This window comes from Anolis carolinensis, chromosome 1, assembly GCF_035594765.1.
Source record: "Anolis carolinensis isolate JA03-04 chromosome 1, rAnoCar3.1.pri, whole genome shotgun sequence".
Lineage (NCBI taxonomy): Eukaryota > Metazoa > Chordata > Lepidosauria > Squamata > Dactyloidae > Anolis > Anolis carolinensis.
This window is the reverse complement of record NC_085841.1, coordinates 228,307,616-228,326,108: the sequence shown is the minus strand read 5'-3', so window position 1 is coordinate 228,326,108 and position 18,493 is coordinate 228,307,616. Positions and strand designations below refer to the sequence as shown.

The 18,493-nt window shown below is 37.8% G+C and overlaps 1 protein-coding gene across 8 annotated transcripts in view; it reads right to left on the bottom strand.

Moving 5' to 3' along the window:
• Positions 1 to 18,493, bottom strand: part of zeb2 (zinc finger E-box binding homeobox 2) — a 186,433-nt gene that overhangs the window by 2,801 nt on the left and 165,139 nt on the right. For all 8 annotated transcript variants that reach the window (XM_062966538.1, XM_062966567.1, XM_062966581.1 and 5 more), the window contains one exon: positions 15,679 to 15,859. In XM_062966538.1, the coding sequence (XP_062822608.1) occupies positions 15,679 to 15,859 (181 nt within the window). The remainder of the gene's footprint in view (positions 1 to 15,678; positions 15,860 to 18,493) is intronic.

The following is an 18,493-nucleotide window of genomic DNA, read 5'->3' as shown; positions in this document are numbered from 1 at the left end:
AAGCTAGTAAGACTGCATTTTCTTAAATTCCTTTACTGAGAAAATATGTCTATAGATTTCCTGCAACATCAAAGGAACAACTATGCAACTGTTGGGGGGGGGGAGGGGGGGAAGGAAGGGTGGTGTGGAAATTCCTCAAATAAACAATTGAGTTTAAAAAATAATAATTTGCATTTAGTGAGTGGCATTCTTAGACATCTTTAAATCTCACCGAAGTAACAAATAAAGGGGAGAAATAATGTCTCAGGAGAGAAACGGGCAGTTTCAGTGGGCAACTGATGCCTGCAACAAAGTTAGATGAATACCTCATTTATTTACAGCTCTACAGAGCCTCTCACATATATTGTGTTGTCTCTTGTTTGTCCTTTATTGAATTAAGGGCATCTGACCATAAACAAGGATACAGTTACTTAATGATTGAGTCTTCCCAGTTCTGTTCCATCATGCAGCTCGTGATTTTAAGTGTTTCTCCATGCTTCACATGAAGAAAATTATTACACTACAACAATATCGTCTTTCATGAGCTCCTGAATTGTAAACCTCAGATAAACCCAAGATTCCAAAATCATTGGGTAACGACACCTAATTTAATATTATGACTAATTCTAATACTTTATAAATCAAGATTTTACAGTTGCCGTTATCTAGGTTGGGAACAATCCGTGTAAGTGGCGTGCTTTTGTAGGCATAACTAGTTCTTACAGTTAACTGGAAACAATTCTTTCTTTGTGTCTTCATAGTCACTGGTTGCATTTTAGCAGGATAGACACAGAACAGCCATGGCTAAATATGTACAGCACTTGTAGTCAAAAGCGTGTTCTATCAGAAGCTGAGAAAGGAAGGACTTGGGGATTCAGTTCAGTAACAGTGAGTGGATGATACAGAGGGGCTAGGAGACGACACAGTGCTTCAGCCTTTCCTTAGGTTCAAGAAAAGAAAAGTGATGGTGTTTTAATCACAGACCTTCATTTTGTATGAGGTTGTTTCTCTTGTACATTTGATTTGAAAGGATCTCAATGCAGGCAAAGATCACTTCCCTCTTGAACAAAGGGCAGTAACATTTACACTCTCTTAGTAACAGTAAAGTAATTCCAACTCTGTCACTTTCCTTTTCTTCTGCTGTATATTTTTAGCATCTTTTGCCTGCTGAAGAAGTCAGTGGGGCTTCAAAAGGCTCCATGATAAATTTTGGGCATTTTTGGTTGGCCAATAAAGTTATCACTCTTTTGTGAATTTTGTTTTATTTTGCTGTATGGGCAACACAGCTACCCCTGAATTTGTTCAATGTAATCAAAGTTAACACAAATATAAATAACAACAGGGTAAAGAGCAATGTAAGAGATTTGCTGCTGGATTACACAGGAGCAGAATCATTGCCTCACTGACCAAATGCATAGCAACTAATTGCGAGAACGGAAAGAAGTATGATTCTGAGAATTCAGTGGTGAAGTCCTTACTCAGGAAAAATTTCTATTAACTTTAGTGAAAGATTTAGTTCCCTATCAGCAAGTACTGAAATATGCTACATGAGCAAAATTGCTCCTAGAGAGCAATTTGGGAAAGTTTTTTCTGTGAGTTGTCAGTGAATGCTGAAGTTTTCTTCAGCTGCAGGATATTTCCTTTGTTATTTCAAGCAGTTTCAAATCCAAGGCCTGAAATGTGATCCTATGGCCCTACCCTCCAAACACATCTGGTTGATTAGAAGCTGCAAATAGCCCTGGAATGCCTTTGACACTTTCTGTAACATCTATACTTCCAAGCTTCCTATTAAAATAGAGTTGATATTAGAAGGAAGGAAAAAAGAAAGGAAGACTGGTTTATCAGCAAGACACAATGCAATGACTAGCTAGATTTACAGTATGCTGTCCGTGGACAATAATTTCTAGGCACTCTCCACTGCACAACAAAGTTTCCCCTTTACAGGATGATTATACTAAGTGCTAGATTATAATCTCTCTGATTATTATAGGTGCTAGAATATAATAAAAGCTAATATTGCAATGTTTTAAAAAAAAACCTTCACAGACTTATGAGACCCTTTTTCCTGCTCTTTAGAGCAGCTAATCAGCAATTCCTTGCATCATTTACCCCCAGGTACTGAACAAGGACCATATCCACTTTTCTCTAGCTATGACTACTTTTCACTGAACAGTTTTTACTACTTTCTTCCCAGTCTACCTATATCCCTTTCTCACTGCTTAAAAATGACTTTGTTCTTTTATTACCCTGAGCTTGTAGGTTATGGATTGTTGTGGTGTGCATTATTACCACATTCTCATTTTTCGTCTCCTTCCATCTGGGCTACAAAGCACCAGTTGGGGATCCTTTGGTTTACATGTGGGTTCGTTTCGATTGCAACTGATATTACGGTATTGAGCATTATGCCATGACCTGGATGGGCCTTTAATGTGTGGAACCACATCTATACTGGGGACGAATACTGGCACGAGAGTCCATTATAATCCCTTTTTGGAGTAAAATGCAGCAGTGGAAGGGCAAAACAGTGAAAGCTGCCCTCCTTGTTTCCAATATGCTGGAGATGGTTCTTATCCCTCCATCCCATCTTAACATCTACAGTCACTTTACCACTGCATCTGCCCATTGGGTGATCTTGGGCAAGTCCATACAGTATAAGAAGAAAGCAATGGTGACCCCCTCCGAAGAAATCTTGATCTGAGAGAGTCACCATAAGTCAGAGTCAATTTGAAGGCACATATAGCATGGCTTCAAGTCCACTTTTTGCTCAAAGGGATGGGATTGGCTAACACGATTACATCCATACAAGACTTCAAGCTTTTGAAGAGAAGTGCACAGACACAGACACACCAGCTTCTTCTTCTGCACCCTGGCAGTATCAGTCTATGAGGAAGGCAGTCATGACATTCAATTCCGTGCAAGTGGAATGTATAGGATTTGGCTCTGGTACGCCAAATGAGGTAGTGGCAGCAGGCCAAACCCAGCAGGCCAAACCCAAGTGCTGGCAGTTTGAAATGATTATTTCAATACAAGCTCAGAATATTTGCCTACAAGCCAGTATAACCAGCGGCTTCTTCCTACAGCTGCTGCAGATTCAGATGATCATGAGAAAAGGTTCTACATCACAAGTTGGAATAGGGAGGGAAGAGGTCATCAGAAGGGAAATTCATATTTATAAGGTATGCATTGTTTGGTTTAGTTTTGTTGTTAAACACCTCTGAAAATTATACCTGGTTGACTACCAAGACTCTTAAGTGCCCACTAAGATTGAACAATGTGTTAACATTTACATAATTCAGATGTGCTATTATACAAATAGAGCCAATGTGGTGTAGTAATCTGAATGCTGGACTATGACTCAGGAGAGCAGGCCATGGGCCATGCTGGGCAAGTGATACTGCCTCAGCCTCAGAGGAAGGCAAAGGCAAACCTCCTCTAAACAAATCTTGCCAAGAAAACCCTGTGGCAAGAGATGCCAAAGGTTGGAAATGACTTGAATGTGTACAACAACAATATTATATGAATGTGTATAGCAGTGATCCATTATAAATTCTTAACATGACTACTTCATGCTCCAAGATACACTTGTTGACCAGAAGGAAATGTCAAAATCTACGTGGGGCAAATGGAAGCTATTTCTGCTTGGAATATACTTGTTCCCCTTGCAATTTTCTCATATCACAATAATATGAGACTAATTAATGTTTCAAACCTTTCCCATTCAGAATAATTTAATAAATGTTAATAACCTCCTTATGAGGTAGGCATGTATTATTTCCATACTGAAAATGTAGGGCTACACCATGTTTGGGGATGGTATAATATTCAAACTGAACAGGTTTCTGATTTAAAATGTATTTTGCCCACTATTCTAGACTAGCAAGTTTTTATTGCTATATATATGAAAAAGTATGGCTATAGAGGAGACAGTTTGCCTATGTGATATGTTTACCTGTCCTGTATTTTTGCTTTGATGACACTGGTCTCATCATATGAGTTTTTAAAATGCTTTATTTCATTTTGCTTCTCCTTACACTTACATCAATGCATCAATCTGCTCAGAAGACAGTTTAAGGAGGCAAAAGATAAATGACAGTATATTAAATACATTAGGTGGCCACTGGGCATTGTGATCATATTTTTCATAGATCATATTTTTGCTACACACTGAGATTTATCTTCATGTGAAGGTATCAACACTTTTACAAGTTCTGAAAGAGATTTTGAATAGTACTTTGTAATTTTGTGCTTTTTAAACTATATTTTATGTTTGTTCTATCATAAATGTATGGTTGTTAGCTATCCTGAGTACAATTTTATGATATAAAAGTAGGATCCACATTTAAAAATGCTTATCTCAAATGTTTTGATGAGGCTGGCAACTGACAATGTATTCAGAATAACTGAAAGGTTTTCATAAAAGCTGATCAAAGTTAACAGAGGGGCAAACTGATATCATCTGTGTTTTTGATTTGTGTAACAACTAGACATAAGAGTTATGCTGGTTCACTTTGGGATGTTCCTTTTAGTCCTAAGAAAGGTGCATCCCTCCGTCACACAGTCAAGAAGTTCACATGATATGGATCAGAGGTGTCAAACTAATTTTCACCGAAGGCCACATCAGCCTTATGGCTGCCTTCAAAGAGTGGTTTTCTAATTGTTAGACTGTATAAATGTAACTATATTGTCCTGGCACTGAAAGCCTCACAGGCCACATGAAATGATGCAGAGAGCCGGATTTAGCCCAAGGGCCTTGCGCTTGATATTTGTGGCATAGTTAATTCTATATCTCCATTCCATGCGACATAGCCCTGCTTTCCAATATGTCACATAACAAAAATTGTGTACTTTTGACACATAATAAATACTGACTTGCTTTATCCCACCTTTTCCCAACCATTTACCTGTTTACGTTGTTCAATGCTTGCTCTATGAAACCCTACAATTTAAAAAATGCTATGTGTTTATAATGTTCTGTTATTTTATAATGTGCTGCAAACCATTTCGGGTCTTTTAAAGTGGAAAGCAGTATATTATTATGTATCGGTTGAGTATTATGCATCAATCAAGCTGGCTGGGAAATTCCTTGGTAAACGATAAGAACTATTGTGTTTACCACCAGCAGCCCACTGAAAGAAAATCCATTGTGTTACCTGACCATAGATAGACTTACTAGGATGAAAGAGAAATACAGAAAGAATGTTTTATTTAAATTTCCTTTGATAGAAAATAAAATGTTATAAAACCTCCCTCCTTGATGGTTTGAAATCAGTTGGTGGTAAATGTGGAATGGTCCGATGCAAGACAATAAGATCGAAAGAGAGACAGAGAAGAAGAAATGTCTGCAGTGATAAACACATTCATAAAGGGAAGAAAAATGCGAGAAAGTGAAGAATGTTTTAGGGAGAATGCTTTCAGGAACTCTTTGCTCTCCTGAAAAGCTGCCAGATATAGTTTGATTGGGTACTTCCAGGTCAATGATGTGATTAGTAGAGATACAAAAAGATCAAGTTAGAAAGGGTTTCCCAGGTCATCTGCCAGAGGCGGCTGCTGGTTTCCAGGTCAATGGTGAATCCGTTTTTAGTCAGCACTTTGAAGGAGCTAGCTAAGGTAATGAACCTATTTTGGGGACAGCTCTTTTAAAGTTCAGACTAAAATCCAGAGCAGATGGCACTGTGTACATCCCCTGACGTGAGCTAAGGCATAGCTAATTATAAAGTCCTTCTCTGAAATGCTCAGCAGCTTCTCCTTGAAAACAGATACAGGGAGAAAGATTCCATTCGCTATATAGCTATGCAACAACCAGTAGCTTGCTCTACTGGCAAAATATTCAGAGGCAAAGCTATATACTACTATATTGTATTTTATTTTTAAAATAACACCCTTTCTAGATCAACACAACTTTCTATAGAGGAACATTTCTCAATCTGACTTTTGGATGCCTTGAAACAATGCATTTATTGTTTCATTATATATTTCGATTTCAATCCAGCAGGAGCTTGGAAGTACAATAACGAAAAACAGCTTAAAATTGTCTTGTTGTTTATCCTTTAAATTTATCCCAGCCTTATGCATCCATTCTGGACTTTCATCTCCTGCTCCTTTTGGCCACTAAATACAATCCAATCATGGTCTCATCAGATGGTTAGACAATGATCTGGATGACATTAACATGTGAATTTTAAAATCTGTCATCCAAGACAACTGAAAATATAATTAAAAATGTCTAAGTCACTTTTCTCCGTGGGTATATGGCAGCATCACACATTTTAAAAAGCAGAGCAATACTGTAAATTACCCAGGCATTTTTGTCAGGAGACACACTCATGGCTCCTAATAACAAAATCTTTCTTCTCTCTCTTCTTCTTTCCCCTTGTTAAAACATATTATTTCATGGAAGAAATGTTACTGCATTATTGCTTGTTGTATTCTTTCACGATAAGTACCAATGGGGGCGATATATAAATAAAATTAGAAATTATTATATGTTTAAAGACATGTTATGCAAATATTTGTGTGTGTATGTGTTTGCACTGTGCTTTTATCCCATATCCTTGGGTCTCTTAGGATTTGCAGTGAGAAATAATTATATCTAATCATTTTAAGCAACAATTCCCCAGAGGCCTAAAATTTCATTGCCACATGAAAAATATACATAAAAGCCCAAAGGTACAGACTTCTTGAGCTTAGACACGGGGTGCACAGAATGTGTTTTTGAAAGCTGTATATTTCCTTAGTTCAATGATAAATGGTAAGTAGTTTTTGAGGGTGAGGGTGGAGAAATCCCAGACTTGGAAGGTACATAAGGAATCATCTGGCAGCGGTTTGATTTTCTAAAGGCAGCTGATTGAAGCTACGTTGGGGTTTGGATGTTAGAAGTAGTCCCGGTGGAGATGGATTAATGGGCAGAGTGTAGTGAGGCGGTCAAAGGTGCGTTATAAATGCAATTTGGCATAATTGCAAATACCACACTTGCTCTGTTGTTACAAAGAAGAAAGACTCGCATTTCTAGTGCAAATTTCACAAGCTTTGAATTTACTCCAAGAAATTGTATATTATTTAAGTATAAAAAGTAATCCGTGTTTTTGAGTCAAGTGAGAGAAAATTATCTATAAACAGCATGTATATTTTTCAATGAATCAAGCTCTAACTAAGGAATCATGAGATGAGAATTCAGAGTTGCAACATTTCCTAGTAAACCTCAAAAATATGTTTTGTTGAGTCAATCCAGAAATAAAAGTAGTCCTTCTATCACTAAGAAAGCATTATTGTTGTTGTTATTGAATTCCTTATAAAACATGGAAATAACAAGGTCATGTTGGCCCGTATCAACTTGCTTTCATAATACAAGAGAGCATGTTTGTTTTAAAAAAAGTCTAAAAGTTATTTGTTCTTGGAAAATAAGCTGCATATAATTATATGTATTATTTAGACCTCTGAACATGGCTTGTTCATACATCTCCATGTACCTGTATGTATCCAAAAGGAGCTTGGTAAAGAAAGCTAAAAATTATAACCTACTAATGCTGGAGTTCCATGTATGGGATTTTCCTGTCACTGCCGGGTTGTCTGTCTCAGAGAAACCAATAAGCTACAAGCTTTTCATCTCTATGTCTCCCCTTCCTTAAATGTCTACAGATAATAGGCTACGTGGAAACAGCACAAGAAAGCATGATGCATACCACATCTTTCTCCCAAATGAATGTCTGTGCAACTATTATTTCCCCAGTATATTTTTATGGCACCCTTCCTCTAAGGATAATAGTGTATGTGGCCTTCCTTTCTCAGCTCTTTCCTTCCATCAGCTCAGAAAGGCAAGTCAGCCAGTGATAAGCTTAATGTTAGATTGCTCATATACAAACCCAACACAGTATTGACTGGCTCACACAGGACTCAGACGTTCCTGCAAACAACAACTGCCAAATAAAAATTAACTCGCGTGATCAGGCAGAGAAGGTCTTGTAAGTAGAAAGTTGAAAGTTTTTTTAAGGAAAAAAATTAAGCCATTGGTGTGTTATGCATTACCAACCCAGGTATCTGTGGACAGAAGAGCTCATAAAAATATTTTTATAGCCCCGTAACTTTTATAGACTGACTAGCAAGACTGATTTAACTCCCAGCACCTCTGAGCAGAAAGCAATTACGTTTGGCCCCACTGTGGAGTCATCTGGTCTCTGTTCAGTGACAGCCTCTAGAAGATTGCTAGGGGTCTTTGGTCAATAACAGCAGCACTGATCAAAAGTGGCTCTGAATGAAAATCTCTCCCTGACACAGCAATACGTAGCATACATTAACTTCCTTTCCCTACCGTAATCACCTCACAGCTTGTTTTGGCCTGTGATATCCATCTGAATCCCCGCTTGGCCATGGAAACCCACTGGCTGTCATTGGGCATGTCACACTCTCTCAGACTCTGAGGGAGGCAAAGTCAAGTCCCCTCTCAACAAAGTTTGCCAAGAAAACCCCATGATAGGTTCGCCATAAGTCAGAAACATGAAGGCACACATGAACAACAATCCATTCAGAAACAGCCACTAGTGGTGAGTAAGGATCCTCTTTTCTTTGTTTGTTTGTTTGTTTGTTTGTTTGCAGCAGATCCAAACTCTGGTTTTCATTGAAATTGTCCACCATCACCTTTTCACCAGAAGGTCTCCACTCAGTGAAGACTGAATGGATTCTTGGGACAAGAGGCTGGTAGATGACTACAGTCTTCAGACTTCATCACACTACAGCATCTGTTTACTGTCTCCTGCAGAATTCTGGGACTTGTAGTTTAAAGGAGGGGCCTTTAAAATGTTCAGCCAGAAAGGTCCTGGGCCTCACTAAATTATGAACCCCAGAATTCTGCAGGAGGCAGAAACTAGATTTAAAATAAATATAGATGTTCTAGTGCAGTGGTTCTCAACCTGTGGGTCCCCAGATGTTTTGGCCTTCAACTCCCAGAAATCCTAACAGCTGGTAAACTGGCTGAGATTTCTGGGAGTTGTCGGCCAAAACAGCTGGGGGCCCACAAGTTGAGAACCACTGTTCTAGCTGGTGTTTGATCTACATTATATCTAAATCTATATATATAAAAGGGTAATGGAATCACGGCACTGGACAAAACAACTAAACTAAACACCCCACAACCCCAAAAAGTGACATCACAACCTCTCATCCACTCCTCTAAGTTCATACAACAAAAAGAAAAGAAAAATAAAGTCCTAGCCACAGCAACGCGTGGCCGGGCACAGCTAGTTACACATAAAGAACAGGAAGGAATGATGAGGAGCAGGGAAACAATATTAGCTCCAGTTGGTCTTAACATTTGCCCAACCATGCTGGATGATGATGCAGGGCACTATAAAACATACTGCCTTTTCTGGTGTCTACATTTTCTTAAAACAATTAAAAAATTACTATAAAAGTAGCCACGGTGATTGTGGAGTAGGGAGAATTTTTTTTCATCACTGTGAAGCCCAAGGAACGAAGGTTATGTCAATGGAGTGGCTTGATGACTCAAACCAGAATTGCAATGAATGCGCCACAAACAAGATATGCTAAAAATGAAGCAATTACATACAACAGAGTAATTGCAAAAACATAAATAAATAAATAAATAAATAAATAAATAAATAAACAAATAAATATTTTATAGACTGTTTGGTTAGTCCAAAGTGTCGAAGGGGTTGTTACTTTGACACTTTGATAGTAGCTAATGGCATCCTCACAGCCTGCAGCAGAGGGCTGGGATTCCTTCTGCAGCTAGTCTGGAAGTGGCACAGAGGGTCATAACGGGGAGAGGAGATGAAACAACTATGTCTTGGATTTAGACTAGTATTGGGGTCTTTTACACAATCTCAGGGATGAAGAGTTTAGGTAGAACGAATACAATGACTTGCTCAAATCATACATATCTGAGAAGTGATGATTTAGGTCCTGCATTATTACTTTCATTCCTCATAAAACTTTCTAAATGACTGAACTGGTTATGAGCTATCAAGACATTTCCAGAAAAGCTAGCTGATGACGAAGGAAAGTGGAACTCTGATTTTAAAGAGATCCACATTTTGGCTTATAAAGTTTTGCCTGTTATTTGTGCTACTCTGAAAAGATAAGCACTAACTGTCCCAAAAACGATGAGGAAAGGATAATGATTCAGACACTGAAAGCAAAGGTTAATTGCAGTTCAGAGAGTCTTGCCCTGAACACAGATTGAAATTTCTCATATATATTAATAGAGGAGACAGCCATTCCACCGCTCGGGCTTTTTCCATAACTTTATCAGTTTAATTTGCAATTCACTTAACATTTACAAAAGAGGCCAAGGAACAAGAAGAAAAAGGCAAGTGGTCTTTACATTTTCTCGGAAGTAAACTTTAGCTGGGTGAGAATGGAAGGATAGGTTGAGGGATATCAAGGGCAGTTTCATGTTATTTAGCATGCCTTCTTCCTGATTTATTGAAGACAACCTAATTTGACTGTGTTACCCTTTGTACTGAGTGCTTCTCCAGTTAACTATTTTAATGCAGCAGTTTCTATGAGACTGTTCATGGCTCCAATACTGTACACACTTATCTGGGCATAGTGTTGAATTCAGTGGGATTTGCTTATAAGTAGACAGGAACATGATTGCATGAACTAAACTGCCCTTTGTTGCTCTTAGAACAGGGCCTATATATACCCTAAAGGCACTAGAACCTCTCTGATCTAGGAAGCTAAGCAGGGCTCTGGTTAATACTCGGGATGGAAATCACCAATGAATACCAGGTGCCAGAGATTATTATAGACTGACAGAAGTGCCACTGAGTAGCCCTATGGCATTCATGGGATCAATGGGCAACTTGAAGGCACATACACACACATATTTACTCTGGAATTAGGTATTAGGTTGTTTCTTGCAATAGAAAACCTATGCAGACAATTGATTGGGGGAATGTGAGGCTTCAATATAAAATAGAAGCCTTTTAATGGAAAATATGGCAGACACTCCTTTTATAGACACCCTCAATACAGTAGAGTCTTGCATATGCAACCTTAGTTCATCCAACATTCTGTATTATCCAACACAGTCTTCCTCCCACCCAGATCCACAGCTGTTTCTCTAGACAGGCAAGGATCACAGATTTTTTTAAAATCTTCACAGGAGTGAACTTTTTACGGATTTCACTTCCGACAATGTTGTTACTGTAAGTTCATTTCATGCAATTCTATATTTATTTGTAGTAAAAAAAATTAGTAGTCAATGTTTTCATAGTCAATGTTTTCAATACATTGCGATGTTTTGGTGCTAAATTCGTAAATAGAGTAATTACTACATAATGTTACCATGTATTGAACTGCTTTTTCTTTCGATTGGTTGTAAAACATAATGTTTTGGTGCTTAATTTGTAAAATCATAATATAATTTGACATTTAATAGGCTTTTCATTAATCCCACCTTATTATACAGCATTTTGGCTTATCCAACATTCTGCCGGCTCCATATATGTTGGATAAGAGAGACTCTACTGTACAAGGAAAGTCAAGGACTGAGAAGGAGGGACATGGGCATTCGGGTGAGGCTTGCATGCATGCCAGCCTTGTTTCCCTGCTTTTAGACTTCCTGTGAGCAGGTTGCATGCTTGCTTACATAGGACTAGTATTTCCTGAAGTTCACAAAGGAAATCTGGGGCAGAGATGAAGGGAGCCCAAATCTCTTAACTGTAGTTTCCATGCTTTTTGTCGTTTTACTTTTCAAGGACAATTGTTTCTGATAAAGCCAAGAGAGCAAATCTCATAAAAAGGACAGCTATACTTTTTTCTTTTTGCACAGTAAGCCTTCCTTGCTAGTTCAAAATCAGAGTGTGTATTAACTATTTCCTTTTTTTTTTTTTTTGCAAATCAAGTAGGTGAGCGCATGCATTTTGACTTCTCAATTTTTCTTTCTTTAAATTTCCAGCCTACATCTGTGGACCTTATGGCCGACCAACTTTACGGGATTCAGCCATATGCCCAGATACTAGTATATATGAAGGCCAGCTCCAACATAAGAGGTTTACGGTAGTAGTGTAGTAAACCGTAATATTTGCAGATGGCTGTAATAAAATCGTTCAGGAGAGGAAAGGTGCAGAGATGCAAAGCCTGCAGAGTTTCCTCTCTCAAAACAAACAAACAAACAAACAATTGCACCTGATTAATGCAGCATAAGGAATATATACACCAATGAAACAAACAATCTGGTCCAAAATACTGCTTTAATTTTCTTCCCTAATCCCATGAGCATTTAAACATCTTTTTTTATTTTCTGCACTGGATCTAGCTGAAAAGGCTGAGGAACAAAGAACATAATAGTGATGGAGTAGTAGCAGTAGAACACCTTGTATCTTTTAGGCTCTCATGGAAAAGGAGAGTGTTTTCTTTTTTAAAGAAATATACAAAAGCAATAGTTTTCATAATTGGAATAACTTAAAATCAAGATGGTTTAATATGATACGTTTTAGACATCTCTTCTTATTTTTAATTGTTCTTGGCTAGGACATTTTACTAATTTATACAGTCATTATGAAAAGTTAAGTCTTAAGTATATAAAGGTAGGTCACAGGGTGGGAAACTGGTAGATCTAAGGGCCAATATTTTTGTCCATTGGATTCTTCTGATTGTCAAAAAAAGACATAGTTTTTTAATTTATTTTTTTCGTGTCAGGAGCTACTTGAGAAACTGCAAGTTGCTTCTGGTGTGAGAGAATTGGCCATCTGCAAGGACATTGCCCAGGGGACGCCCAGATGTTTGAAGTTTTACCATTCTGTGGGAAACTTCTCTCATGTCTCCGCATGGGGAGCTGGAGCTAAAAGAGGGAGCTCACCTGCTCTCCCTGGATTCAAACCGCCGACCTGTTGGTTGGCAGTCCTGCCGGCACAAGGGTTTAACCCATTGCTCCACTGGGGCTCTAGTCAGAAAATGAAAAGCAAAACTGGATGTGGCGAGCAGTCCATTTTTGGTTTCATTCATGGCTGTTTTTAAACTTTAGTCATTCACAGTTTTCAAATCTGTTATGCCAATGCATTGTCGTAAAACTGGCAATCCTAAAGTAAAGGTTTGAAAACACACTTTTTGGCTCATTTCTCTCACCACTGGCTGAAAGGACACTGTCAGTTCAGAGCAAAGGTGACCAGACACTATGACAGAGAAGATGCTTGTCTGGTGCTTGTGACATGACTGGTGATTAATTGCTGACCAGCCACTTGGCATGCACTTTTGCCACTGCTGGAGTGCGCATGGGAATGGACTGCTCAGTATATCATACTTTCCAAGTGCCCAGCCCTAATGTCATTAGAAGTTGACTAGTTGTGCAGAGGACCACAGTCCATACTTTAAAAGACAAAGATATAATGAATGGACAGAATTTGCTAAATGCGATTTGAGAGGTTGTTGAGCCATATATGGAGGTAAAGGTGTATATTTAGTAATAACTGAAATTAACTACCTTCCAAAAGCACTGAAAATTACAAGGATTTCACAGAAACAATGTTTATCAGACTGTCATCTCAAAGTTTTACTTTATTTTAGTAAGCACTGGACAAAAAGCCAGACTTGATATTTGTGGGAGTAATGTCTACATATGTGCCAGACTTTCTCCCCCCCCCCCCAAGAGTGGTTCTAGTAAAACATAGCAAAGGACCATTTAGAGCAGTTGTTCTCAACCTGTGGGTCCTCAGGTGTTTTGGCCTACAACTCCCAGAAATCCCAGCCAGTTTACCAGCTATTAGGATTTCTGGGAGTTGAAGGCCAAAATATCTGGGGAGCCACAGGTTGAGAACCATTGATTTAGAGGAAGTGTTTTTGAATTATTTTGAAAACTGCATGGGTAGATAGGTAGGTAGGTAGTTATTCAGATGGGTAGATTATAAAGAAGGTAAACATCCTGGAAACTATAAAAAACATATGTCTACATCTTGTTGATACTACTGATTACAGTATACTTACTGAATCAGTGGTATTGACTTGTGCATATTCAGCTTTCAACAATTGAATGGATCTGCTCTAGTTGAGATTAACCAGCCAAGATAAAACTTTACTTTTTACATACATTATCAAATGATTATTTCTTTTTCCAGTTTCATTGCTATTAATCCATGCAATAGAATCAACATTGTTATAAAAAAAACTAAACTGCTGCTTTGGGTTTTGTGTAAAGTATAAATATGTATTAGAAGAGAAGCAACAGAATCCCAAAAGTGTGAAAGGATAACATGTATACAGAAAAAAAAGCTAGAGCTAGAAAAGTTCTCATGTATAGTCTCATAGTTTGCTGATGATCATTGGTTAAGAGCTCAGATATCTTGCTTTAAAATTTGCCCATCATATTATATGTGTTTATTCTAATATTTAGTGTTCTGGTTCCTTCCCATATATATGTGAGTGCACACACAAACAAATCCAGCTATCTAGCCACACAATTTGAACCTTAATAATACGGAAATCTAACTTCTTATCTAAATCCATAGTTCAGCCTTCTCAAAGTTGGCGCACTCCAGAGGCGCTAGATTCAATTCCCATCATTCCCAGCCTGCATGGTAAATGGGTATGCTTTCTGGAATGACTGAGGAGGTAGCAACTAAACACTCTTGAAAGGCACCAGATCAGAAAAGTCTGCCACTGATGAATAATTTTGAAGTCATACTTTATTTTTACATTCAATATTTTCATACTTTTAATTTTTAAGCTGGCATTCCATAAAAACTTCCAGGTTTTTATTTCAGGCATTAGGAATGCCCTGAGTTTTCAAACAGAGAAGGTAATCCTGCTTCATATAAAGACTTTTAACACCTGCCTCTCAACACACAGTAACATGCAGATGTCATTTAAAACTGATTGTAGCAGAAGCATCTGCATGCTGTCTGTTAGAAGCCATCTTAGGAAAGTAGTTTTATTGTGGCAACCGTATTATGGGGGAAAAGACCATATCTTTAGCAGAGTTATCTAAGTGATGCAGGCCAGACTGTTATTAAGTACGGGAGTGGGAAAGACTTGGGTATTTCCAGACCAAAAACCTTAGGACACTCTTTCCTCCATTGCAAAAAAACCTACACAAACTCACTTCAACTTTACTTTGTGTTTCAAGGCTCATATTTGTTCATTTCAAGGGAAGACTTGTTTGAAAGAACAGATCAGCTGTGCTTATTAGAAGTAGGGTAGGTTGAGATTATACATGACTAATAAGCAATAACAGAGAATTCACTATTTGGGGGATAATTCTCTTCACGCAGGCATTTAAGAACAGAATAACTGAAAATATGTTAGTGGCTGAGTTATTATTGGGGACAGATTTACTAAACTGATATTAACTGAGAAACAAGATCACTGGCCACACCTTTTAGTCCTTTCAATTTCACCTTTGAAAAAAATACCTGATTTTTTAAAAATCTGATTTTTATTTTATTGCAATTTATTATTATTTCTAGAGGCCTAGAGAATGAACTGGCGTTCTAGTTATACCCAATTTTTCATGTTATTTTGGTCCGCTATGGCCTCTTAATATCCAGAAACACAAAGAAAAAGTGCCAACATATTGAACATGTGGGGGGAGGAGTCAAAATGAGCTAAGCAATGCACATTATTTCTTCCTTGTTGAATGTCTTAGCAGATGCTGCATCTTATGTTGTGGAAGTGTACTCATTAAATATTATGAAATGTATCACATGCAACAAAACTTGTCTCTCTCCCCATTGCAATCATTCGTACCTGTGTGCTCATATTTGTGTCGCAGAAGGGAACTGCTTTTCTGGAATGTCTTGTCACATAAGTCACATGCGTACATGCCACTCTCTGTCTTCTTGATCTTCTTTCGGGACAGGCAGGAGTCGGAGTCTGTCATGTCATCAAGACCTGACATGTAATCCGGTGTTCCATCAAGCAATTCTCCCTGTGATGCAACCAAATGGTTTATGTAAATCATGTTTCCTTCCCTTGTTCTGTGGTGTTAGACAATATCCTGTGGTTCTTAAAATACGTTAGTAATATACTATTTAATTTAATAGGATTCAATCCTCAGTTATAGTAAGACGACTGAATGTCTCACTGCCAATTTCCCATCAAGCAGAGGGACCAGATTCTAAATGGGGTTCTTATGCAAATTGTGGAAAAATACATATTTGGACATCAGAGCAAAGGTCAGAGTTGCATATTATATCTGACAGTTGCAGAGAAGAGCAGGCTGCATCCAGACTTGTAATCCACACTGGGAGAAAGGAAAGAGGCTGAGATTTTTTTACAACTGCCTCTTTATATTGCCCATGAAGTCACTATACCTCTTCCCATCCTGTTCCAGAAAAATGAAAGACCTTTAAAGCAATATAGGTGCATCTGAGAGGAGGAAAGGGAAATGAGAAAACCCAGTGAGGATCATTGCTTCTCTGCCAATAAAGGACTATCTTCTGTTCATGGAAGAGCAGTAATAGTTAGGATGCTGCCTGAGTCTCAGGTGACATAAGCTGTCATGGAAACAACTTCTACATATATCTCTTGTAACATTTAAGATTATTTAGTTTGCATGTAGCATGGTAGCTTGGAAATCCTGGATATCATAGTACAAAGAAGTTCTGACCATCATTTTGAATGTTTCCTACTCTGTCTTCAGATCATTGGCTGGCTGCTAGTGGGAATGAGGAAACACACATGATAAAGGATCCCAAACATTACAAGGATAGATGAACTGACCCAGAACTAGTTCAATCTCACATGGTACCCACAATCTAAGAGAAAGGACAGAATCTGTAAGCAGTGCGACTAGGCTGTCAAGCAGTCAGCCTTTCCTTAAACTTGGATAGAAAGGTACAAGATAATGCTGTCATAGTGACACTATCTACTCCTGGAATAACGGGTTGAGATTCTATAGTTTAAGTGCTATATTTACAATGGAAGGGAGGAGAAAATCAAATGACCCATTACAGTATTACCAACTTATGGAACAAGATGAGTGACAAATTAACCAAACTCAGTTCCACATTGTCTTTCATGATTGCATCCCTGTGAAATATGCTATTTTGATCTTAGATATAATAATCTATACTAACCCAGGACTAGTGATGTCCACGTATTTTGACAGAGCTCTTGGTCATACAATTGCATTTCTAAAAGCCAAATAGTTATCCTCAGCAGATTTTAGTTCTAATTTTGAACTTCTGGATTTCACATGTTATCTGGCATGACTGTTTGGATCAAAGTTATCCAAAAGGAAGGTTTCAGTCCTATATGTAGTTACTTGGGGTTAGTCCCACAGAACCCAGTAGCAGTTAATTTTCATAGTCATGTATATGATGGCAGTCAATAAGCTAGCTGTGGGGGTACCAGGGAAGCCTGTTTTACATCTGCTGCCTTTTTGCTTAATTTTTCAGAGATGTTCCAGAAAGATCAGAAATATCTGTTTTTCAAGGATTTTCTCTACAGAAGGATATCTCGGTTGATACAGATGGACGCAAGCAGCACTGGTGCTTCCTTATTTGAACTATTCAGTGCCTATGTTAGAATTATTAAATAAATGTGGAAAGAGATATATTTCATATTTTATGAACAAAAACTTGGAATTGCTGAAAAGATGCATTTTAATTGTGCACAGGATTTGAAGGAAAGCCTTCAGTCACATATTAAGAGGTAATTTTTTAAACACTCTGGAGAGAAATATCTAGGTTATAAATATTTCTAACAGGTGTTACACTTCTGCAATAATTCTGTGAATTAACTGGAGGTTATGGAATGCCATAGTGGGTCCAAATCCTTCAAAAATACAAACTTAATTTTAACTCTTTTTAAAAAAGCCATATATAGACAAGATAAATTTTTAAGTTTGGGTCACAATCCAGAGAACTGAACTAAGCAAGTAGATTGAGACATGCAGTGGCTTTGGGTCTTTGTTTCTCAACCAAATGTCCTGCATCACAACCCCAGACAATGCCAGAGAGCAAGTCAGAGAGCAGGCCACTGGAAAGCTCAGGGGAGTTTCAAAAACAATGACATGAGATGTGCATGTGTCTACTGTTCAAGATAAATCAGTCAACATTTTAGTTTTTGAACTCTGGTCTCTGCTTTGTAAGACAGCTCTTGTGAATGGTTTCATAGAAGGAAGCTTTTAAGAGGTCAACAGGGCCTTTTCTGTCAGCATGTGTAAAGTTTCAAAGAGCATGGCATGTTCTTAATATCAGGTAATATTAGGAAATTGCATAAGTACAGGTAAAATACATTTTCTTTATGCACATCAAAATATTCTATAAGTGTTAGAAAAGCTTTGATTGAATTTTATATTTAGGTACAAGATGTTATTATTATGCAATTCATTTAAATGTATCCCCTCTAAAGGCCTTGAGCTACATTATTATATTTAATTTTGTAATTTGAAATAGGGAATATTAATAACACTTTTTATCAGTGTTCTATCTATGTAAAAACAGCCTTCAGCATTAAGCAGTAATGAATGTGGATCAGTAAATTATTAAATTTCTTGATATTTATTTTGTCTTGATCCAAAGAGAGTGCAAACTTGCATGATAACGTACATTTCCAT